General features: G+C 40.2%; 4 protein-coding genes across 8 annotated transcripts; 2 read left to right on the top strand and 2 right to left on the bottom strand.

Annotated features, from left to right (window-relative positions):
- Nucleotides 1-725: 725 nt before the first annotated feature.
- Nucleotides 726-1,890, bottom strand: LOC115762516. The gene is made up of 3 exons (XM_030704769.1): nucleotides 1,506-1,890; nucleotides 1,193-1,447; nucleotides 726-1,138 (listed from the first exon to the last, which is right to left on the bottom strand). Exons 1-3 carry the CDS (start codon nucleotides 1,527-1,529, stop codon nucleotides 740-742), a joined length of 678 nt encoding a protein of 225 aa, XP_030560629.1. The 5' UTR covers nucleotides 1,530-1,890; the 3' UTR covers nucleotides 726-739.
- Nucleotides 1,891-2,169: 279 nt separating this feature from the next.
- LOC115762509 (transcription factor grauzone) lies at nucleotides 2,170-4,603 on the top strand. The gene is made up of 5 exons (XM_030704752.1): nucleotides 2,170-2,206; nucleotides 2,280-3,642; nucleotides 3,697-4,017; nucleotides 4,079-4,148; nucleotides 4,215-4,603. The coding sequence occupies exons 1-5, from the start codon at nucleotides 2,203-2,205 to the stop codon at nucleotides 4,461-4,463; spliced, it is 2,007 nt and encodes a 668-aa protein (XP_030560612.1). The 5' UTR covers nucleotides 2,170-2,202; the 3' UTR covers nucleotides 4,464-4,603.
- Nucleotides 4,604-4,712: 109 nt separating this feature from the next.
- Nucleotides 4,713-20,177, bottom strand: LOC115762514 (V-type proton ATPase subunit C). 3 transcript variants are annotated; one of them, XM_030704763.1, is made up of 14 exons: nucleotides 20,094-20,177; nucleotides 19,806-19,987; nucleotides 19,309-19,458; nucleotides 14,548-14,693; nucleotides 14,328-14,481; nucleotides 11,563-11,727; nucleotides 10,666-11,448; nucleotides 9,392-9,742; nucleotides 7,255-7,441; nucleotides 7,093-7,191; nucleotides 6,700-6,955; nucleotides 6,540-6,637; nucleotides 6,339-6,477; nucleotides 4,713-6,282 (listed from the first exon to the last, which is right to left on the bottom strand). In XM_030704763.1, exons 3-14 carry the CDS (start codon nucleotides 19,328-19,330, stop codon nucleotides 6,184-6,186), a joined length of 2,499 nt encoding a protein of 832 aa, XP_030560623.1. In that variant the 5' UTR covers nucleotides 19,331-19,458; nucleotides 19,806-19,987; nucleotides 20,094-20,177; the 3' UTR covers nucleotides 4,713-6,183. The 3 variants fall into 3 exon arrangements, with proteins under 3 accessions (XP_030560623.1, XP_030560621.1, XP_030560622.1); XM_030704761.1 differs by lacking the exons at nucleotides 9,392-9,742; nucleotides 10,666-11,448; nucleotides 11,563-11,727; nucleotides 19,806-19,987; nucleotides 20,094-20,177 and having other exon boundaries at nucleotides 19,309-19,432; XM_030704762.1 differs by lacking the exons at nucleotides 9,392-9,742; nucleotides 10,666-11,448; nucleotides 11,563-11,727; ... (1 more) ...; nucleotides 19,806-19,987; nucleotides 20,094-20,177 and adding an exon at nucleotides 18,687-18,835.
- On the top strand, nucleotides 18,973-23,810 carry LOC115762511 (hydroxymethylglutaryl-CoA synthase 1). Of its 3 annotated transcripts, none has more exons than XM_030704754.1 (2): nucleotides 18,973-19,239; nucleotides 22,336-23,810. In XM_030704754.1, exon 2 carries the CDS (start codon nucleotides 22,395-22,397, stop codon nucleotides 23,787-23,789), a length of 1,395 nt encoding a protein of 464 aa, XP_030560614.1. In that variant the 5' UTR covers nucleotides 18,973-19,239; nucleotides 22,336-22,394; the 3' UTR covers nucleotides 23,790-23,810. The 3 variants fall into 3 exon arrangements, with proteins under 3 accessions (XP_030560614.1, XP_030560616.1, XP_030560615.1); XM_030704756.1 differs by having other exon boundaries at nucleotides 18,973-19,095; XM_030704755.1 differs by lacking the exon at nucleotides 18,973-19,239 and adding an exon at nucleotides 20,345-20,524.
- Nucleotides 23,811-24,157: the final 347 nt, after the last annotated feature.

The following is a 24,157-nucleotide window of genomic DNA, read 5'->3' on the forward strand; positions in this document are numbered from 1 at the left end:
TCGACACATCCACACTCTCGGTGCATGAACTGTGTAATCGCAATCAAAATTTGTTACAACCAAAATCTCTTGTCTGTGCAGCACAAAACACGACAAAACACGCTTTAGCATACTCTTCATAATTATATACGCACACACTATACTAAACTATATGCCAAATCAAAAAGAAAATCTTAAATCAAAACTAAACCTTTCGCTATCAAAATGCCAACTTTTGCTGCTAGGTAGTAGTAGGTATAGGAATCTCAGACTTAGCCAGACCTAGTTGGGAATACACACAGATTCACAAAAGTATATATATATATATCTATATATAATAGAAACTAGAGGACCGCCCAGCCCAGACCAAGCATTAGCAATTACAAATACATAAACCTTATACAGCTAAATTCTTAGCCAGTTTTAGACGTTTTTACACTTACAACCGAAAATACTATTCAATATATATATTACTTATATAGTGTATGTACTATACGAAACTAATGCATAAACTTTACACAAAACTAAACGTAGTTATTGTCGCATTTGATGTTCTTTTTTTTGTAATTGTGCAAACATATTTGTATTTCATAAAAAGCTAAGCAATACATAAGTTGTAAGCCCAACATTTTACAATTACTATATAATAAATGATCTTTCTATTTATTACATATGAAAAAAAACCTAATACAATCTTTTATTTCAAATGCTTTTCGGGCTGCGTATTAAATAAATAGTTGTACTTTAGCACGAGCTTGTACTAACTGCATTTGTCGCCCTTGAGCTGGGGCAGACGCAGTGCTCGTTTTTTAATTAGGATCACATTCTGATTGCCCGTTGGCGGCGGCGCTTGTCCAGTTACGAAAATTGTGCCATTATTTGAGCCTATGGAGTAGACGCTGACATTCTTCGGCTCCCGTTTGCTGCTCACGGGCAGATCAAAATTGCGTACGCGCGGCTCCGGCTTGGGATTGTCATGCATATTCTCTATATCTAACTTAAAGGGGGAGACAAAGTTACGTATCCAGGGCTTGGGCTGCAGCAGCTCACGCTCCAGATGGGGGCTCAACGACATGCGTTTATCTGTCGGCTTCCGATCTTCCGGCGTTGGTTTCTTACGGACATACGTCAAATCCGGCTCAAAAGCGGGCACTTCCCCCTGAAAAACAAACATTTGTAGCCCGTCACAAGTTTAATTTTGTTTCTGACTTACCATGCACACATGCAGCTTTTGTGCCTTGGTGTTGTCTGCGATTAGGAGTCCACATTTACATTCGACATAGCCGTGCAGTCTGTATATAGGTCCGATTTTCTTAATGCTAAAACAGCGTTTCACGTGCGCAGTTAGATTTTTAAACTTATCAATAGATCTGCCACAGCTTGGGCATGTGGCTTCATTCTTAATTTCATTTACAGTGTACCAATAGGTTTTCCTATCTTGCAAAAAGCTGAATTGGCTTTTGGTGACCTGTAAAAAGAAGATATTTATCTGCACCTAGATGGGAAAATTGAGTTGCAATTTTTACCGTCATTTCCTCTTTGCTCGACATTGTTCAGCATTTATATTTCGATGGGTTGTCCGGCTGGATTCTTAAGACACTTCCAATGGCAGTTTGGACACACAACGTATTAATACACAACAACTTTTAGATTAATTTAATAATTTCTTTCCAACAGTTTCCAGCATCCATGCAAATTTTAGTCACATTGTTTATGTTCGCCGAGCGCGTCCGCAAATCCCGTTGCAAATATATCCGAGTGCAAACTTTGCTTTGCAAATGCTGAGGCTGTTAACTGGACCGTAAACTAGCAATTGATTAATATCTTGTTAATTTAAGCATAAAATGCTTTTTGTTGGTATTCATGCTTAAATATGCTTAAATTTATTGGGAGCCATCGCCGATGCCTATTAAATAAACTATTGTGAACCAGGTTACATTTTTTATCAGCTTGCAACACTACACATATCGGCTGCCTATCGATAAATATTATTAGCCGCCTATCGCTCGCCCACCACAAACTGTCTCAACAAGAAAACATAAAATTACAAATTATTTAAAAGAAACAAATGTAAAACACATTTTATATTGATTTTGAAGGAAGCGCTTAAAAGGCCAAATACGCATAAGACAGCGCAACAAAAATAAATAAAAAATAATTGTCTACTTAGCTATTTTAATAAAAGAGTTTCCACATATGTATATAAAAGTTTTTTAGGAAAACATGGGTAAGTTGTGTGAAGTACACGCATAATCCAAATAAAGGATACGTATTTATACTTTTACTTTGTCTTACCCCAGATGTGCCAGCGCCTGACGCTTGCTTGCTATGCCTGGAGGAAAACGCACTCAACCTGGATGATTATATGGATGTCTATTCCGCAAAGGGTGCCCAGCTGAATGTCGTGCAGATAATCAACAAACACTTACCCATGCAGCTGGCCCAAAGTAGTGGGGAGACTCGGAAAATCTGCTCGCTATGCTGGAGTACTGTTTCTGCCTTCAATACGCTGCACGATTTCGTCAGCGCAACGCAGTGTTCGCTGCGGGAGACAAAGGTGCTGCTCATGGAGGATGACCCCCTCACCCAGGGCAATTGCACCGAGGCGCCTAAACAGGCGGCAGATAATGTCAATCCAGATCCAGCCGAGCCAAATGATCGCAATTTCTTCTATCCGGAGGTTAAGATAGAGGAACATGAGCTGGAACAGCTGCCCAAAATTGAGGTACTCGAGAGCACCGCCGGCCTGCAAACTGTCCAACTGAACTCCTCGCCAGGCCGACGTCTACGCAAGCGTGTCAAGGCGGAAGTAGAAACTCCACATGTCCAGGTAGAATCCATAGAAGTTATGGCACATGAACCTGCGGAGACGCCGAAAAAACGTCGTGGGCGGCCACGGAAAAGCGAAGCAATCCTTAAAGAAACCCAAAATGAAACGCAATCTCAGCCAACCTTAGATTTGGACACAAACCTTAAATCGGAAAACGCCACCGAATTTAGTGACGATGACGATGATCAGGACTTTGTGGCTGGCCAGCTCGACGAGGGGCTCGACGACGACAGCAGCGAGGAGAGTCCACAGAGTGATGATGATTCCGATTTTACGATGGACAAGCCCAGCGAGGTTGAGTTTGCCGTTATACCGAAGCGTACGCCGGTGCGGCCCAAGAAATATAAAAAGCGTGCCAAGCCGGCCGAGCCGAGAGTGCGCATGTCCCGCGAGCTGCTGGATCAGCGCAAGAAACAGCAGGAGGAATTTGATAGCATCATTGCCAAGTTCTTCAGCGATGTATTGCCGTGCTCCATATGCAATCTGTTGGTGCACAACTTTACGGAAATGCAACGCCATCATCGCCTCACACATCAAGTGGATCCCGGCTATATGATCTGCTGTGGCCGCAAGTTTACGCAGCGTAAAGTGCTCGCCGAGCATGTGCTGGTACATTGGAATCCGGACCACTTTAAGTGCACCACCTGCGAAAAGTCATTCCAAAACTCACGGCACTTGGAGTCGCATCAACAGGTGCACGTGGCCAAGTTAACCTACCAGTGCGATCTATGCTCAAAGGCTTTCCTTAGCAAAACGGCAATTGACTACCATAAGCTAAACAAGCATGTGCCCAAGTCTGAATTCAAATTCACCTGCACCGAGTGCAACAAAAAGTAAGTTATTCCCGTGGATCAACAAAAGCTTACCTAATGGTTGATCCTTTACAGATTCCTGACTGAACGCAAGCTAAAGAATCATATGAACTCCATGCATGATCCGGAGAGCATTATCATATGCGACAAGTGCGGCAAACAGATGCGCACCAAAATCATTCTGAAGAAGCATCAGGAACTGATGCACTCAAACACACCGCGACCGGAGCCCGAGTTGAAGCAGTGCCAAATCTGCGGCGCCTGGCTAAAGGGCATGACCGGCCTGAAGCAGCACATGAAGAGCATACATGTGGAAAGCGCGGGCGAGCATCGTTGTCATGTGTGCAGCAAGATTTCCCCGAATGCACGCGCCCTGCGACGCCATATCTATCACAAGTAATGTCCACTTGTAACCACATGTCATCATAGTACTAACTTTTTTATCTTCTCCGTGCAGCCACGAATGCGAGCGCAAGTTCAAGTGCACCATGTGCGATAAGGCGTTCAAACGACCCCAGGAACTAAAGGTATGCGTTAACAACATAATTTCAAATCAAAGCAAACTTTACCTAGAATATTTTTCGACTCCACAGGAACACACATCCACGCACACCGGCGAAGTTCTGTACACCTGTCCAAACTGTCCCATGACGTTCTTCTGCAGCGCCAACATGTACAAACATCGGCAGCGGCTGCATCGAGCGCAGTATGAGGCGGACAAGAATCAGCCAAAGCCGCCCAATATACTGCAGCAAGCGGTGGGCGCCACGGCGGCCATGAAAATCAAGTTGATGCAGAACACAAACGTGGCCAGCATAGAGTCGGACTTGAAGCATTTCTAGATCAATATAAGTTAGTGTGCACTTAGCATTTAGTCTACATGTTTAGCTTTAGTCTTAGCTTATCTCTTAGTTGTCTATCGTTAAGCTAAAGAAAAAGAGTAAAAATTAGTCGATGTCGACGTAATTTTGGTACACGTTAAACTGTTTTATATATGGGAGTTGTGCTTTTCAGCTGATCTTAAGGTATTACTTTACCATTAATATATTTCCGAGGCACGCGACTCTGTGGTCAATTGAAAACAAACAAGGTTGGAATGTCTTTCTTTCTTTATAATTATTTACAAGGATGGCTTAACGGCACCTTATATAACGCATTGACATTTACATATTTTAATAATGCATAAATTTAAAATATATATGTATACATATGTATATTTAGAAGATACTGCGTTTTGTCTCGATGTTATAATTGTTTCTTGTTTTTTTTTGGGGGGGAGGGGCTCCCTTAGTTTGTTAACACAATTAGATTTTTATGTTGTAGCAGTAGCAAACATTGAAAATATATTTAATTTAATTTACATACAAATATTATTGTTCTTTTATTCATTAGTTTAGTGCATTAAGTTCTCCTTTAAATTGGGCATAGATAAGTATATGTATGTGTATTTATTTATAACATGGCCTCACCAGCAATTCAATTAGACCCTTTTCGTTCTGGTTTTATGTTCTGTTCGATTTATGCTTAACTTTCATAGACTGCACAACTTACGCGAAGGGATTGAAACAGTTTCTCAGCTTTATCATAGCGAATTTAGATTTGTTTGTGTTTACTATTTGGTTTTCAATAAACTCTCGATATCTAGGCAACATTTATAAATACAATACTTTCGTTTTAGGGTTTATGTATTTCCAGAGGAAATGTCATTGCATCGATTTACATTTTTCATTTCAATATGTTTTAGTTAAATCAAACTATTTGCGACACCGTTTATACTTATAGTTATAAATTTAGTTTAACAGTTGGTTTAGTCGGGGGAAGTATGCAATTTAGGTTAGTTACAGCACAAAAACAAGACGGGTAAAAAAAAAAAAAACATATGTAAATCAAATATTTATTTGTATTAATAATAATATTGTTGGCTCAGCTAGTGAAACTGTTTGAAAACTTTAGCTACGAGTTAAGCTTTTCTTTATCAATTAACTAAATATGTGTGTGTATTTATTGCAAAAACAAAGCACAATTATTAGTTCGTTTAAAACAAAGCCAGAAAACAAAAAGAACAAAAAATACTGTTTATAACTGTAGCAGAACAATGAACGTAAAATAAAAACATAAACTTTTATGCAATTTCTTTTTTAATGTACTTTGCATTTGTATTGCGACTTGAAATTGTTCTGAAATTTTCTTTTGTTTCTCTTACGCGCATTATTTTTAAACTTTTCTCTTGTTTTTTTTTTTTAAGTTGAACTTGAAACGGAATTGTATGAACGCGTAACATAAATAACAACAATAATTATATAACAATGACTAAAAATATTTATAGTAAACTATTAATTGTTTGCGTGTTTTAATAGGCGTGGCAACTGTTGCTGTTGTAGTTGATTTGGATTCAATGAGCAGGATAGATTTAAGTTTAGTCAGCGCCCTTTTCAGGATCTGCCGCTGAATATATAATTTGCATATTCAATTATTAATTTTTGCTGTTGGCATATTTGTATTTATATTTGCGTGGATGTGTCTGTGTGTGTGTGTGCGATGCAGAGGCATGAGAACGGCCTCTTAAAGCTTGGTTTGCTCAACCATATCGATGTTCACCTTGTAGAACACATAGGGATAGTATTCGGACTGGCCAAAGCCCAAGCCGGGTATGTCGACATTCTACAAGAACCATAAAAGCATTAGTATGCATATAGAGAGTGGAGTAGACATCTTACATCAGCACTGCTGACATGTCCGCCAGCGGATGCACCGTCCAAGTGGCCATACAGCTGATTCAGGACGTCACGCAGACGCTTCACGCTCTTCTTGTTGGGCTCAATCAATATGGCCTGGAAGTTGACCGGCAGGCCGTATCTGTGTAGGGCATAAAGTTGATTAAGGACACAGCAAGAAATATTTATGGATGCGTTGCCTACCTCAGCACGGATTCCACAAAAACGCGCAGCGCTTTGACGTGTATCAAGGCGCAGAAGGCCTCGCTGAAGTTCACCTTCAGCCAGCGCACCAAAGGTCCCTGTAAAATGATATTGAACAGAAATTTATTTGATGTATAAATAAGTTAATTGTGCTACGCACAAACTGCTTCTTCTTGTCGGTCATCAGCTTGGTCATCTCGTTCTTGCCCGCGGCCAGCTCCTCCTCATTGTAGACAAAGTCGCGCACAATGAACTTGCGCTCGCGTGCATGCAGCTTGAACTCTTCGGTGACCTTCTTGAAGAGCGTCACATTGAACAGGCAATAGTCGGGATCCTCCTTGATCAGCTGCGACGAGCGTGGCACAATCATGTCCGTGATTTTCTCGTAATTGGCTAACCAATCGTTGGCCATGGTCCTAAAGTGTAAGGTTGGAACATAAGTATGTAACATAAGCATAAAGAACCAAGGATGCAAAACGGAACCGGAATGAGGTAATCAGTGGACTTGCAGCCTTGTAAACGGAATAGTTGGGCATCCCCCGCGTTCACTTACTTTGGCACAATCACCAGCAGCGTGGTCAGGTACTCCGAGTCCAATATGAAGTGCTCCTTCTTGACCAGATCCGCCAGATTGCGGGTCAGCAAGCTGCCACTGTGTGCGAGTTAAAGTAATTAGAGATTGCCAGAATCGTTAACTAGGATTATGTTAGCTTACGTTTTCTTCTTCTCCAGGTTTTGTAGATTGCCCTTCAGATTGTTGTAGGCCTGCGACTTGGTCTTCAGATCGCCATCAATTTGGCCAATTTGCTTGGAAATGATGTCGGCAATGTTGCGCAACGATTGCTTGATCGGATACTTGGCCATGTCCCATTGGAAACGCGTTAAATACTGCGGCAGTTCGGCTGTTTATTCGATTTGAAAATAGAAAAGGGAATTAGTACGCTTTCGCAATGATAGCTTTATCCAGAAAAAAACAAATTCAAATAATCGTTATCTATTTATTTTCTTCTTTTTTTTTTGTAATTAGTATAAAACAAACTAAGTTAGTTTGGAAATCATAAACAACAAAGTTAAGTGGGTAATAAATATTGCTCAGACAAGATAAATATATAGTATATAGACGAACACTTTTACAAGACACACACACATATACACGCACACACACACACACACACACACGCACACGACAAAATTCAAAATTCATTTCACACATGATTTAATAAATACTACAAAGCGTTAAATATATACATTAAAATAGATATACAGACATATATAACAATGCATAAATAAGGCAATTAAAAGTTAGGCAATTGTTAACAAAAACAAGTAACTAAAATTAGTTAGTTAGCCAAGCAGTTCAGTGCATATTATTTAGGAGCTCGAATTTATTTTATAGAGATACTTCTCAAAGGGATTTTAATAGTGGGAAATTTATATCTTAGATGTTCGACATTTTACAACACTACACAAAAAATACTTTTTTAAAACGATCATTCCGATGGGAATTATGCGATATAGTCGTACGGTTTCAAATTATTTGTCGAATGGTTTCATTAGATCTACTTTTTATAGGAGTATTAATAGTTGGAAACATATATCTTAGATGTTCAACAATTTTTTTTGACATTTTACAACACTGCACAAACAATACTTTCTTAATGATCGCTTCTTTAACAGTTATATGATAAAGTAGTAGAACGATTTTCAAAAAAACCTAAGTTAAGTCAAGTTACAACAATAGAAAGCTAATAAGTCATCAGAGAGTACAGTTGCCTTCGCTTACTAACACTGGGAAATCAAGCTAATCCCACTAATCCCAACTAGATTAATCAACACTGAATTGCTTTTAATTGCGTGCACTAATGAAAACAAATAAAATATAATGAGGAAATGAGAATCAAGAGAACAATAAAATGAGCTACGCATACAAGAAGGCTACGAGGTGCTAATTAAGACTTTTGGGTAGGGTATCTATAGAGTTCGAGGTACAGAATAATATTTGTTAATATTAGAATTAGAAGGAATAACGAGTACCTTTCGCAACACATTTGAAACGGCACAAAAGGTTAGCTGATTTGTATGGCTTGTGTATAATTGGGTAATTAAATAAGCTTATACTTAGACACTTAAATGCAAATCAAAAGAGTAAATTTAAATAATAAAAAAAATAAATATACATAAATAGGGCTTAAATTAAAATATATATTAAATAAACAGAAAATCGGTGTGTGTGTGTGTATTAATATTTAGCTTAATGGGAATCGGCGTTAATCGTGGCTATGATATTTGCGCAGCAGAACAACATTTGGTGAGCAGTACACTGAAAGAACAACATATTCGCTTTTACACTGTTACAAATAATTTGGTGTATTTATATGGTAAAGGAAATCAGGTGACGAGAGCCGCTTAAATCGGCTCGTTAACTTAAAAGAAACATCTGCAAAATAGTAAAGAGAAAAAAAGAGAGAGAGAGAGAAAGACTTGGAACTGTGAAACTGTATAACAGGTGTATAACACTTATGCCGTATAACAGTTAATCAATTCCCAACAAAAAGAACGCTTCAATCAAAATGTAAGCAAAGTTTTGGCCGGGAGCTTTACGTGATGGTCAGAAATAAGTTGTAGGTGGGGCACATCAAGTGGTTCCTCGAAACGAAAAGTGAGAAAGGAAAAAACACAGGAAAAACGAAAGGAAAAATCAACGGAAAAGCGTTATACAAAACGGAAGTGAAAGAAAAACAAATAGAGCAACGTCCAAGGGCCATATTCCATATATATATATATATATTATATATACTTGGTTTTATATATATTTCTATATATATATATAGATAGGGGCCAGGCATGCTAACCTGGACTCAGCGGAAATTCGGGCGGCTCGGCATGATCCGTGTCTGGACTGGAACGACCCTGGCTACTACTGCCACAACAACTACTCACTGGAGACGATCTATGAGTTGGTGTTAAATTAAATCCATTGTTTATATTTAATTGAGACGGTGTAGAACGTTTGCTATAAATTTGATCGGCAAGAGAATTGAAGAAAGAGCGATAACTAGAGCGCGGTGTGGGCGATGTCTGATGCCAAAATGGAATTGGTCTGAATTGTGTTTGTGAGTGTGATTGTGATTGTGAGTGTGCTTGTGTTTGTGTTTGTGTTTGTGTGCTGTGTAGTACAGTGTAGGTTGTGTGGTGCATTTGATGTATGGAATGTGAGTCATGATTGATTTAAAAAAAGAAATACATTATTATTGCAATTTATTTGTTGAAATTTGCTTCTTAATGAAATCAAACATTTATGCATGAGTGGGTTATAGAGAAACAGAGAGAGAGAGAGAGAGAGAGAGAGAGAGAGAGAGAGAGAGAGAGAGAGAGAGAGGGAGAGAGAGAGCGCAGGCAAAGCGGGTGCATGTTTGTCTTCTTTGTTTTTTACAGTGTATTCTGTGTCTGTGTTTTTGTTTTTTTTTTTTTGGTGTGTCTGGATGACTGCAGCTCTGTAGCACGCCCGAGTGTTGCAATTAGAGCCCTGCATCGAGTCAAACGAAACGCGTTTCGGACACTCGAACAAATGTTCCGTTCGAGCGGGGTAAGACTCACTTTTGAGCTGTTCGAGTTGCGGACAAAAAATGTACTCGTTCGATTTGAACGACAATTCTGTTCGATCGAACAACTGTGTTCGAGCTCGAATTTTGTTGGATCGAACTGTTCGAGTTGCAGACGAGGAATACACGAAACTTCTGTTCGATCGAACACGCTTCAAACTGTGTTCGATTGTGTTCGATTGTATTGTCCCACATAGACAACGAGTTTATTGCCCTTTAGCTTGAACATGCTGCCGCTTCGAACAAGTCGAACCACGTTTAATGAATATCTCTGGGTTTGCTGACTTGTATGTTCGAACACAACGTAGTTTGATACTAGAACGTTCGAGTCTGTCGGTTTTCGTTTGAATCAATTCAGAATTTGAGTTGTTTGCGAACGCATTAACCGATGCAGGGCTCTAGTTTTGGATGATTGCGTGTAATTACTGGACTTTGGGCATTTAGCATATATTTTTCTGTATTTTTTTTTGGCTGGTGCTTTTTGGCAACTGTTCTACAGATAGATAAATGCGTTGATAAAAGATACCTGGACTTCTTAGAGTTACGCTTTGGCTTATTGAACCACCAGTCGAACGTTTCTGATAACGAGGAGGCGCTATTCGGACTCTTTGGATCGTCCAGTTCGACATCCTCGTCCGTGTCGCAACTGGACTTGGCTGTGGGCGATTGCAGCGGTGAGACCGAGGAGCAAGCGCCCAGTTGCAACTGTTGCAAGTGTTGCTTGGGGGACTGTTGTTGTTGGAGTTGTTGCTGCTGCTGCTGTTGTTGTTGTTGTTGTTGTTGACTGAGTTGGCTGCTGCTGCTGCGAAAGCTCAGCTTGTTATTGTTTATGTTGCAAGTGTTGTTATTCAGCTTTTTGCTGTTAGAGCGCGACATGCTTTGCACCGAGCTGCTGCCAGTTGGCGCCGACGTTGAGAAATAAGCCGACGAGGAGCAGATCGTCGACACAGAGCTGGCCTTGCCGCCGCCGGCGGCGACGGCATCTGCTGGGCTGGTGCTGCTGCTCATGCTGCCGGTGGCAATCGCCGTCACCGTATTTATCGCACAGCGCGTGGCATTCAGCATTGAGGAAGCGGTCTGGGTATAGCATTCATCGGCCATCAAGGTGCTCGCCGTGGCGCTGCTGCTGAGGGCGAAGCATTCATCGCAGGCACAACCGGGCGGTATCACAAAGTCAAAGTCACGCTCGGACGAGTCCGATAAATTGTTCAAGCTGCCGCCCACCTGGCAGGCGGCGCAGGCTCTGGCTGATGTCGAGGCGCAGGCGGAGGCGGAGGCGGAGGATGCTTGGCAGGCAGAGGCTTGGGCTTGGGCGTGGGCATGCGGCATGTTGTGAATAATATTGGTAGTAGTTGAAGCAGTTGCTGTTGTTGTTGTTGTTGTTGCAGTTGTTGTTGATTTTGTTGTGAGATTGTTGTTGCATTTACCCTTAAGATCCGTGGGCAGCTGATGAAGATGGTGGGGATGGTAGTGCAGCGGATTGTTCTGGTGGTGCGTGTGCTGGTGTTTGCGCTGATGGCGCAGGCTCAGATGCTTCAGGCGCTGGTGGTGTCGACACGGCATGCTCTCATCGGGCGGGCCAGGACCTGGTACCGCAATTTTCGTATGCAATTTGGAGTTGAGTTGAGGTTCAGGTTGAGGTTGTTTTTACACCGATTATAATAAACGCAGTTGCATATTTTCTTTTTTTTCTTACAGCACAAATTAACACAAAGTTTGCTTTCAGTTCTTTCGGGGGAGGCAGGGTCGGACCAAATCTTAAAAACTATAGCATACATTTTGGGGCTATGCCAGAATGTTTCAATGGGCCCCTTAAGATATATATGTAGGTATATTGAGGTAAAAACAAAAATAAAGATACACTTTGATCCCGATATTCGATTCGATTTGATATGAACCAAAGCGAAAAGTAAACAAAATTAAAATATATATAATAAGAATGAAATTAAGAGATGAACTGAAATTCCAAAAATTAAAATAAATTTCATATGCACACACATATATATATATAGTATATATATATATATATGTATGTGTGTGTGTGTATAATATATTCAAACTCATGTGTGGGGGTTGGGCAATTTTTGTGGCCGGAAATGTAATTTGTAAAACCAATATAATAAAATTATAGATGTACATAAGTTCATGAACAACAGTGGAAAGAATGTGTGTGGCAAGAGAAAACTCATATTTTGTCGAATTATTTTCACTTCAATTTTCGTTTTTTTTGCTTCTCCGATTTTCTCTTGTGGGGCAATTCGAATATCATACAAATTAAATCAAATTTTGTACAGTGTAAAAGCGTTATATAAATTCATATTTTCTCACAACTAGAGCTAAAAAAAAAAAGAAGCGTGGCAAACATGTGAAGCACACACACACACACACACACGCACACACGCACGCACACACACACAGACATACACAAACACAGTGAAATGAGTGCTAAACAAATATTAGTAACAAAATGCACAGTTAATATTATTATATAATTATCATAGGAGGTGAGAGCGAAAGAGAGAGAACACAATGCGAACGATGCGATGTTTATTGTTAGCAAAAGAAAGGCTCGAACAACAACACACACAGACAGACACACACACACACACACACACACACAGACAGACAGACAGACACACACAGAGTCACATAAAGAAAACTTTTTTTAAATTTTATTTAATTAAGACGCACGCACTTAACTTAAGTAAATCATAGAAAAGTAAAAAGAAGTTAAACAAAAAATTTGGAAAAGAAAAACTTAAAAGAAAAAAGAACACGCGCGCTTTTCCTACTTTAATGTCTTTTTTAATCATATTTAAATTTATTAAATTAATTTAATAATTTAATTTATTAAATTATGTATGCACTATGATATACTTTTTTTTTTAAATATTTTTATTACTTTATGGTTTAAAAAGTTGAAGAATTTGTCTGCTTTTTGCGCAAGTTACACTTTTTTTCTTTCTTCTTTTTTTTTGTCTGTGAATGATTTAAAAACTAATGGGCTTTCACAACGAAATTTTGGCAACGTAGAAGAAGAAGAAGACGAAACGAATATATTGAAAATAATAATGAAAAGATTTACAATATTTAAGTAATTCATGTAAAATATACAAAGTGTTTTTTGTTTGAGTAAACAGGCCCAAAGAGCGGGCGCTTGGTAGCATATCATTTGGGGCTACAAGTTGTGTGTGTGTGTGTGTGTGCGTGTGTGTGTGTGCGTCTATGGTTTGTTAACTATATAGCATGTATATGTATGTGTGTGGGTGGGTAGGATATCTGGGTGTGTAGGGTATAGAATAGTTATTAGAGAAATGTACAACAAACGCAACACAAAATAAACAACGCAAATTCTCTTGACATTTCAATTGTTTTTAGTTCTAAACTTTAGTTCCATTGTTGTTGCTAATATTAAACATTTATCAACTTTTATTTATTTCTGTTTTTTTTTTTCGATTTTTTTTTTTTGGTCGTGACAGATGATTTGTGCGCATGAGTTTCAACATAAAGTTAAACAAATAAAAACAAAATTAAAAGTAAAATAAATAAAAAGGAAAACTCAAAAAAAAAGGAAAAGAATTCAAAAATAGAGTACAAGAAAAACAAAGAAAGGATAACCTTAATTGTTCAGCTGAAAATCGATTAGTTTTTAAATCAATTTCAAGGCTGAAAACGAATCCTTTGTAAAAAAAAAATTTTTTGTTGAGGCTGTTTTTGTTTAATTTTTTTTTTTTTATGGGTTAGTCAAATTTTAGAAAATGTCAGACATATAAACATGCCATATTTTGAAGAGATTGAAGTTATTTTGAACGTATCTCTTGAATTTGGCAAAGGACATAAAAAGGGAATGGGCCGAAACCTTGGGATTGTGTTTATAAATATGTATGTATATTTATGTGTAATAGTTCTTAATATAAACGGGCTTTTTGTTAGTAATTTGTAGAAAACAATAGAGGCGACAATATACGACTAAACTGTGTTTTTCTTTTGTTTTCTTTTCTTGAGAGCATTCCGTATAATATGAAATTTATGCTACCATCAGCTAAGAAAAGTTCTTAGTGATATAACTAAATAAAAAATATTTATGGTTTCGCTTGCTAAACTAAAACCGTTAACTAGTCTAAGCTAGGTCTAAGAACTGATTGGAACATTTAATGGGTAATGCGGCTAGTCGTCTAGGACTTACTGTTGTTGGCCAGCAGGTTCTCGTGCAGCTTATCGCGCTGATCCTCCAGCACCTCGCCCAGATACATGGCCACCTTGCGTGTGATTTGCTCCACGTACGTGTCCAGTTTGCCCAGATCGTCGGACAAGCCGACCAGCTGATCCAAGGTACCCACCTAAAATGAAGAGTATATATGGTTTGAGTACGTGGGGAATGATTGATGCAATGTAGAGGAGCTCACCTTCAGATCGGGTATATGGAACTTGTAGTTGCTGCACAGATTATGTTGCTTGCTGGTGAGGTTGTTCATCGTGTCGAACGTCTGTTGGCACGTCTTGTCGCCCGGCGCCGAAATAATCCAATATTCGGACATCATTTTGATAGTTGCTAAATGGAAATTGGAAATGTTAGTACATTAAAATATACACAAATTGCACACAGGAGAAGTCTGAAATAATTGCAAATGTTGTTGCTGAACTGTTGAATATTAATTTCTATGCTTTTCACATGATTTTCCTGGTGGAAATTCGTCGACTAAGTCTGCCATTTGCCTTAGAATTGAGTGCACAAACGTGCCATAAATTATTTCCATTATGTAATTTGAGCCAATATCGATTCAAAGTTCACATATATATATATATATATATATTTATGTACATATTAAAATGGCCTTTTAAAAGCCAAACAAACACATTGAAAACACGCATAAAAATTCAATTATTGACCTCCAAACTGTGGATTAGCCTAGCATTTAGATGCGATCGAACGTCAATATGCATTGCATTGGCCCTGGCAAAACAACAATACTTTTGTATATATGTGTGTGTGTGTGTGTGTGTGTGTGTGTGTGTGCATGTGCTTGTGTGTGTTCATTTTCATTTTGGGTCGCCTGCTAGACAACAAAGCGCAGACAGTTGGCGCCAATCAGACTTCGGGTCCTGTGCGCTGCCTCGAAGACACGGCGTATACGCAATATGCGCGCATTAAGTACAGTGAAAGCTCCATAAAAAGCATCATCAGTGTGAAATGTTGACAATGTTATTAAAAGTAGCTGAGTTGATTGTCTCAAATAAAGCTGCTAAATTAGTTATATTTTGGCTCAAACTTTTCTTTGATATAAGGAAAGATAGATAAATCAGTTAAAAATTTCAACATCAGGCTCAATTTTTGATTTACTTTTTGCCAAAAATAAATTGAATTCACAATATTTTTGAGCGGACGTCATAAAATAGAAAAAACTCTCAAATTTTCATAATGAATTATGATACATAATCACATCACATAATCGAAATTTTGTATAAATAAAGACACATTGTATATCTCCTTCATTTAGGAAAACTTTGTTCTCTGTAGGGAGCTTTCACTGTATTATGTTTGTATTTTATTATGGAAAACTCTGTTGCCTCTTAGGAGCTATCACTGTATTATGTTTGTATTATATTATGGAAAACTCTGTTCGCTCTAGGAAGCTTTCACTGTATTATGTTTCTCCAACTTACACTGTCCTAACAGGTTTTGGTGTTATAACAACAAAGTCAACAGCTTCTCAATTTGTATGAGTCGCAGCTGTTTGGTACATTTCTTGCCTTGTGTATTCTGTTGTTAACCAGATTCCCGATAAACAAAACTTGGCACTACGACGACCGACCGACCAGGGCAGCTACTGTGGCACACATGGCCCACAGCAGAAGAGAGAAAAGCCCGTGCGCACTCGTCGAAGGCTCGATGCAAAATGAACCGCCGAGGCGATGTTGGCGCCGCGGTTGCTGGCTGCCATATGGTTGCGGCCGAAATTTTTGTTGGTGCCACAAAGGCGCAGCCACGAAAGGAATCGATGACGAGGCAGCGTCACGCAAGCCGCCTGCCTGTTCAATTTGGTAAGTGTCGACCCCGGCGGTTGCTTTCGCTGCCCGCTCTAAGGTCAGCTGCGTATGAGTAATCATCTGGAGATACAAATCTAGCTTAGGGTCAATTTCGTTTTAGTAGTAGTCACTATTATTACATAACTTCATGATGGCCTTCAAAGACCACAAAAAAATATATATATAAAGAAATGTACATATGTAAGTAGAGCTAGCAGATACTCTGCGTTGTCTGAATTGCCACAACAAACGTATGGAACATTTATGTGCTTATCACAATAGGTGTGCTTTTTTAGAATCATGAAAATCGCATAGAAAGGCGATGGTGACTAGTGTGAAAATGCGAGAGCGAGAGAGAGGGAAACCTAACTATGAAAAGAGACACATTGTTATATTAGTTCGCATTTGAATGTGTGTGAGTATCACGTGAGATAACGATAATAATACAAGTTCAAATGCAAGAGCGAGAGAGAGACCCAAGTATAAAAAAACCTCAAGCTATCACTTGAGATAACGAAAATCGCATAGAAGAGCGTTCCACATTTACAGGGCACTTTCAATGACATGTAAATCATATATCTGATAAGTAAAGCCATACAGATAGACGGTCGGGCAGCCACCCGCAAAAACATATACAGGGTATACAAAATAAACAAAATGACAACAGAATTGGTCGCTGACCATCCCCAATAATCACCCCGCCATAACTATCCTGGCTTATCATCAGCCCCACCGACAACGTGAACAACAAGGACAACAACAACATTCAAGGCAGTGCATTGTCCTCAACCAGGAAACAAATGTGAGCCTGGCAACCGACGAAGGGGCAACAACAAAACGAGTCTATTTTTAGCACCAAACTCGAAATTGCTTTTATACAAATCACTAGCCAGTGTCGGACACCCCCCCCCCCCCCCCCCCTCCCTTACAGGGTGAAGTTATGCTTGCATACACATTCCATATGTACACACTTATATGTTTGCATGTTTATGTATTTTATTCTATGTTTCCTGCGGGGCAAGCGTGACGCATTCTGCTTATCATTCACATGGACAAAGTACGAAAAGCAACATTTGACGCTACTTTTCAGTTTCTTTTCATATTTGCCATTATCTAATTATATGTTGTTCTGATTAATTAAAAACGCCATTTTATGAAAAACAACTGCATAAATTGGCAACACTGTTTGCCAGATAACTGTAAACAGACGTAAATGATGTGGACACAAAACAGAAGCGAAGAGCAAGAAGAAGCGAGCATGTCGCCAGTCAGACTGGCCAACGGCTGGCACAAATGTGTGTGGTGGGATAGATAACGGGTTGAGGTGGAGAGCAGAGGAAGTTTGGTTTCAAAGGACGCCACACAGGAAATTGCACCGTTAGCTGATGACGAAAACAAAAATAGCAACTTGAATAACTGTGATGATGTTAGGAACGCGCACACACATACACGTACATGGTTATGTACATAGTAACTGCCGGCGGGGGCAGCGGGCGGGCGGGCGACCAAATTAATTAATATTAATGTGTGCTGTCAGGAAAAGGCATTTTCCTTGTCATTTGTTGACTGTCGCTAAGCCTTTAAAGTATGTGAAACCAGCAGCTGTTTTTTTTTTAATTCATTTTTTTTCTGACCAGCTGCTGACATTCGTGTTTTATTAGGCAAATATGTACGAATGCATAAGCATGTTTGACTTTTTGTTTCACATTTACGCCTGGTCAAACGCAGTCAAGGTCCTGACGGCACGCAATATTACTATTTGATGAAGTCCTTGTGTAACTGTGTGGCTAACAGCAGGTCGTCGTCAAGGAAAATACGGAAGAATACATCAATTTAATTAATATAAACATGTTAAATGATTTTCAAATTTTATGGCTGTATATTTTGTTTACGCAGAGACATAGAGAGGGAGAGAGCGAGAGCGCGTTAGAGCCGCATTCAGCCCAAGAGAGAGTATTGGCGAGAGAGAGCGAATACGCACTGAGGCAATTTACCACAGCTCGGCACAAACACACACACACACACACACACACACACACTAGCGTGGTGAGTTTGCCGCACTGTCAGCTGTTCGTGACAGTCACATGACAGCTTTTCGATCGATATTTTCTTTTCTTTCTCACAGAGTTTGAAGCATAAAAACAAAACAACTATATATTTGGCAACATATTTTCCAACACATAACACACACTAATGCCCACTGTTCGATTTTAGTTGCTGCCACTAGCCACACGAGCTGCCAGCTTTGCGGTGCGCCCCAAAAAAGTCGATGCCAAATGAACGAGGCAACAGTTTTTCAGGGTCATTAGGTTTGCACATATACAGAATCATTTCGCCTTTTTATCAGAGCAAATGTGGCTTTTAAACACTTGCAGAATGGTTAGACTCCCATTACACTGTACAGTTGGACATTTGATAACAGGTCAGCAGACCTGTTGTATTTTTTTTTTCTCATGCGCGCAATTGCTGCGTTGTCGTTTTCCGCACAGAAACTGGCATTGTTAATGCAATCACTTACATTTAAACGGCACTAATACACGTCAACTCGTATATAGAGAAAACACTGCTTTAACTTTGTGCGTTGAAATTGTTTTTTAAAAAATATAGGAAGCAACGCAACCGCACCACCCACAATGCACGTACGAACGGAGCACAAGTCTCTGATAGAAACTCAACACGAAAATGACAATTCACAATTTCGCATAAGATTCACGTGATAAATGGCGATGACGATAAAATATCGATTTAAGCACCGCTTCGGCCTGGGGTATACACTCCACCCAAAAACAGCTGTTTAGCATACAGTCGTGTGTACACACTGCTCGGTCTCTATGTAGGCGCCTACGCTACGTGCCTAATTATTAAAGTTTAGTTTAGTTAATTCTATTATTTGGACCAATTAAGGTGGCACTAGCGTACCAAAATTTGTAAGTGAGTGTAAATAATTTTCGTTTAGTGCACACTGCTTAAGACAAATTGAAGTATCTCTGTTATGAAGTTCTAACAGAATTTGTGATAACTACTTAGAAATTAAAGCGTTCGTGTGGGCGTTTGTTATTAAACAATAGGATGTAAGTAAAATTAAATAATTTACAATATAACAATATGTTGTTACCAAATCTATACAAGTTTCTACTTACTCTGATTGCCACTTTCTGACATTACGCATCCATTTCATTCGTTTCATAATACAATTGCATATGCTTCAAGTACACATAACAAAAGGTTCTGTCGGACACGTGCGCTAACATTATGTATAAGTGAGGGGGGACTGTCCAACCTTTAGCCTGCTATGATTTTGCAAAAAAAAGAAAAGAACAAAAAAAATACAGCGATGAGTCAAGCAGCCTTTCAGCGAAACAATTAGCCAAGCGAATGTATTGTGTACACAAAACGGACGCAAAACAATTCCTATTTCCAGTGAGCACTTTCCAATTAGTCTGTTTACTTAACATCTCCTCCAGTGGCTATAAATAAACCGAGACAATGGTATGTGTCTCTTCCTCATTGCATAAACAGTGCGCATTGCATTTCCATAACATTGAACCCTAACACCAATGCTCAGCTGAGAATGGGAATGGGAATTTGAATGGAAATGGGAATTTGAATGGAAATGGAAACAATAAAGCTCAAGTACATAGAAACTTTGGATATGGCTTTGTCCACTTAGCCGGCAGTCGCCGTCGTCATTAATGGACGCTTATCAGCCTGGCAATCGTTCGATCAACGCTACGGATCTTATCTCATCTCACGGCGCCGCCGCAGTCCGTAGTCCAGTGGAGCGCAATTGCTTTGATCAGCTGTACGTGGTGTCTGTATCTGAGCGATAAATAGTTATTAGTGCATACCCTGCATGTACTGAAAACGGGTAAATCTGTTTTTTGGCATACGTAAATAACTGGAAGCATACAAATCTATAGCTTACTCCAACTAGTCTCGCGTATGTCCTTACGTCATATTTGGAATGTGCGGATCGAATTTGTTTCAAACTATCGATAAACGATCACTTATCGATAGTCTAAACATTTTCTTAACGATTTTCGTATAGTATCCCCGCTGCACTTGACACGCGCTCCGCGTTACGCTCTTTCCAATTGCCTGCCGCTCTGTCTGCGTCGCTGTCGCTGTTGACGTCGACGGCGCCGTAAACGTCTGCCGATCATAAGCGCTGCCGCTGCTGCTGCTCGCGCGGCGCTGTTCAGTCTGCAAAGTAATTCGCTTGAGTGTGCTACGCGCTACGCAGGCAACCAAATTCGAAACTAAGTCTAAATCAAACGTTAAAAGTGAAAACAGATATAAAAAAAATAAAAAAAACTACACATTTTTGATTTCTTGTGACAGGTGCTAACAGTAACGGTAAACATGACACTGTTCACTTGTGGGACAGGTGCTCGTTATCAGTTATACAATATTGACCGTTAGACGGTGACCTACATACCCCAACCCTCACCTATGGGCTTGACCCAGCCCCAAAAAAAAAAAAAAACAGAGTGACAAAAGCAGAGCAGCAATAAATTTAAATTAGTTGTTTTTGCAGTCGAATATTGTGCTAATAGCTATTTAGCAAGTTTTAAATAATAATAATATATATATATTTATATTATTTACCAGAAATTAATTAGATTAGGCTTTAAAATAAATCAGGTTTTTGTCTTAGGTTGACTTTGAGTGTCTAGACATGATGTATATGGTAAAAATTTTGAAGGGTTTGCGAAGACAAAGTATATAAACTTAATCAGATTCGATCAGTCCATATTCGTCTGTTTATATATATATAATTACTATATCTTATAGTTTCCAAATGAACAATTCAATACAGTCATATACTTAAAAGAGTATTTCATATTCGACATTCCCGTAACTCCCTTCTCTTGATTTATAGAGTTTATAAAGTGTCGTTTGTTATGCAAAAACAAAAAGTAGAATATTTGAAAAGATAATTTCACAAATTTTATGTCTTTATGAAAATGAATTTCTTGAACTCCTGACCTTGGCACTAAGAACCGAAAAAGCATAACTAATCTTTTTTCATGGGCTGCTTAAACTTTGTGCACTATTTTTATCCAGAACTTTCAATTAATATGAACTCAAAATTGTAACAAAATTAAAAAAAAAAGAAAAAAAATGAATACCTAAACTTGGGTTGGGTCTGCTGCGACTTGGTTTAGTTGTTGTTGTTGTTGCTGCTTCTGCTGTGTGTGTTCTCTTTAAAGTAAGGTTCGACTACTTGGAGAAAGTTTCTCCAACTGATTTTTAGTGCTTCTGATTGTTGTTGCTTTTGCTGCTGGTTTTTAGGTATAATGTTCGTCTCTCCGTCCGTCTGCGTTCGCATTTGTACGCTACTGGCGTCAGTGCTGCCAACTGTTAGCCGAATCCCCCTGTTAAAAGTAGCTAAAAATAGCTGTATTCGCTTTCAGAGCACAAATTGGCCATAAATCCGTTTTAAATATCAATTGTTTCCGGCTGCTGACCTCTGAAAATAGCTAACAGCAGCTATAAATTAGTTGAATTGGCAGCACTTCGCATTTGCACGCTACTGGCGTCAGTGCTGCCAACTGTTAGCCGAATCCCCCTGTTAAAAGAAGCTAAAAATAGCTGTATTCACTTTCAGAGCACAAATTGGCCATAAATCCGTTTTAAATATCAATTGTTTCCGGACCTCTGAAAATAGCTTAACTCAGCTCTAAATTAGCTGAATTGGCAACACTGGCTGGCGTGTCTGAAAAGCTCGCGCCGCACCGCAGCGAAATCGAAATCGGAATCACTGGGTTCCATGGTCGCAGCGACGCGACTGCGCTGCCTCTGCCGCTGGCAACATGCGTGCGACGTCGCTGCGCAGCGCAAAGTTTGCGCTCTTGCGGCACACGGTCAAAGCAGCTCGAGCGTGCAACAGGTGGCGATTATATGCGGCTGTTGATTTTGGCGTTTGCCCCCCACCCAAGCAATTTGTGCTTCGCCCAGGTATTACAAGCAATATGCATAACTAAAAGACGAATTATTTTCTGATTGCGCAGAATATCAAGAGGTGAAAGTTGTGACGACACATGTGGCACTTGGACGTGTGTGTGTGTGTACCTTGTTTGTTTAAAGCCCATTTACCAATATATACATACCTATGTATGCATATGTAGTCCAACATATCAGTAAATGTTTTTAAATATTTGCAGCGCTCAGGTATAACAGGACTCTCTCTAAGCCAAGGACCAACTAGAATATTAATAAAGCCATGTCACGAAATTGGCCCGAAAATGTTGGTATACGCGCCATTGAAGTGCTTTTTCCCTCGCAGTATGTGGACCAAACGGAATTGGAACAGTTCGATGGCGCCTCTGCGGGCAAATATACAATCGGCCTGGGCCAATCAAAAATGGGTTTCTGCTCGGATCGCGAGGATGTCAACTCGCTTTGCCTGACGGTTGTCGCCCGTCTCCTGGAACGTCATCATATCAAGCACACGGAAATCGGTCGCCTAGAGGTGGGCACCGAAACGATAGTCGATAAATCGAAATCGGTGAAATCGGTGCTAATGCAATTGTTTGCGGCGAGTGGCAACACTGACATCGAGGGCATCGATACCACAAATGCCTGCTATGGCGGCACCGCGGCGCTCTTCAATGCAGTCAATTGGATCGAGTCGTCCAGCTGGGATGGACGCTACGCGCTCGCCGTGTGCGCCGATATTGCCGTCTATGCCAAGGGTGCGGCACGTCCGACCGGCGGTGCCGGCGCCATTGCCATGCTGGTGGGACCGCACGCGCCGCTGCAGCTCGAACGTGGACTGCGCGCGACTCACATGGAGCACGCCTATGACTTCTATAAGCCCGATCTGAGCTCCGAGTATCCGACGGTCGATGGCAAGCTGTCCATACAGTGCTACCTCTCGGCGCTGGATACCTGCTATCGCCTCTATCGCCAGAAGTTCGAGAAGCAGCAGCCGCAACAGTCGCAGCTGGGCCTGCAGAACTTTGATGCCATTATCTTCCATACGCCGTTCTGCAAACTTGTCCAGAAATCCGTGGGACGTCTGAGCTTCAATGATTTTCTGCTGTGCAGCGAACAGGAGCGCGCCGAGAAATTTGCCGGCTTGGAGCGCTTCAATGCAGCCACACTGGAGGGCAGCTATTTTGATCGGGATGTGGAGAAGGCCTTCCTCACGCAATCCGCCGAGCTGTTCGCCAACAAGACCAAGAAATCGCTGCTGCTGGCCAATCAGGTGGGCAACATGTACACGCCCAGCGTCTATTCGGGTCTCGTCTCGCTGCTAATCAGCGAACCGGCCAGCCAGCTGGTGGGCAAACGCATCGCTGTCTTCTCCTATGGCTCCGGCCTGGCCGCCTCCATGTATTCCATCAAAGTAACACAGGATGCGTCCGTTTTTGAGAAGTTTGTGTCCAAACTGGACTATGTGCTGCCCCTGTTGAATGCACGTGAAAAAGTGGCGCCCGAACAGTTCTCGGAGCTGATGGAGGTGCGCGAAAAGAACAATCATGCGGCGCCCTATACGCCCACAGGCAGCATCAGTGCCCTCTTCCCGGGCACCTACTATCTAAAGGATGTGGATGCACTGCACAGGCGCAGTTACGAGCGCACGCCCAGCAACATCAGCAACGGAGTGCATTAGCCAAGAGCTAATCCGGCATTAACTAAGCTACTTAACTTGACAATAAACTAACACTTACTGCTAAACTGGCTGCTAAACTAGCTGCTAAACTAATCTGTTGTAAAGCTTTGGCTGGGAACAAAATCCCTTGACTTCTTTTTTAAACTTAGCTACGTTGGTGGATTTGGTTGTCTCTATGCAATATTAATTTTATGGCCTGGCTTATTATCATTTTCATAAAGTCCGCTTTTATTTATATCATGCCCGAACGCAAACGGAATCAGTGTAAAAAATTCCTAATATTTTTAAAACTCTGAAACTGTACAATAAAATACAATTAAAATCGTATTTATACAATATGCATAGTGAAAGCATATAAACGTTTGTAA

Source organism: Drosophila novamexicana, unplaced genomic scaffold (assembly GCF_003285875.2).
Source record: "Drosophila novamexicana strain 15010-1031.04,08,12 unplaced genomic scaffold, DnovRS2.1 tig00000564-arrow-pilon, whole genome shotgun sequence".
Taxonomy (NCBI): Eukaryota; Metazoa; Arthropoda; class Insecta; order Diptera; family Drosophilidae; genus Drosophila; species Drosophila novamexicana.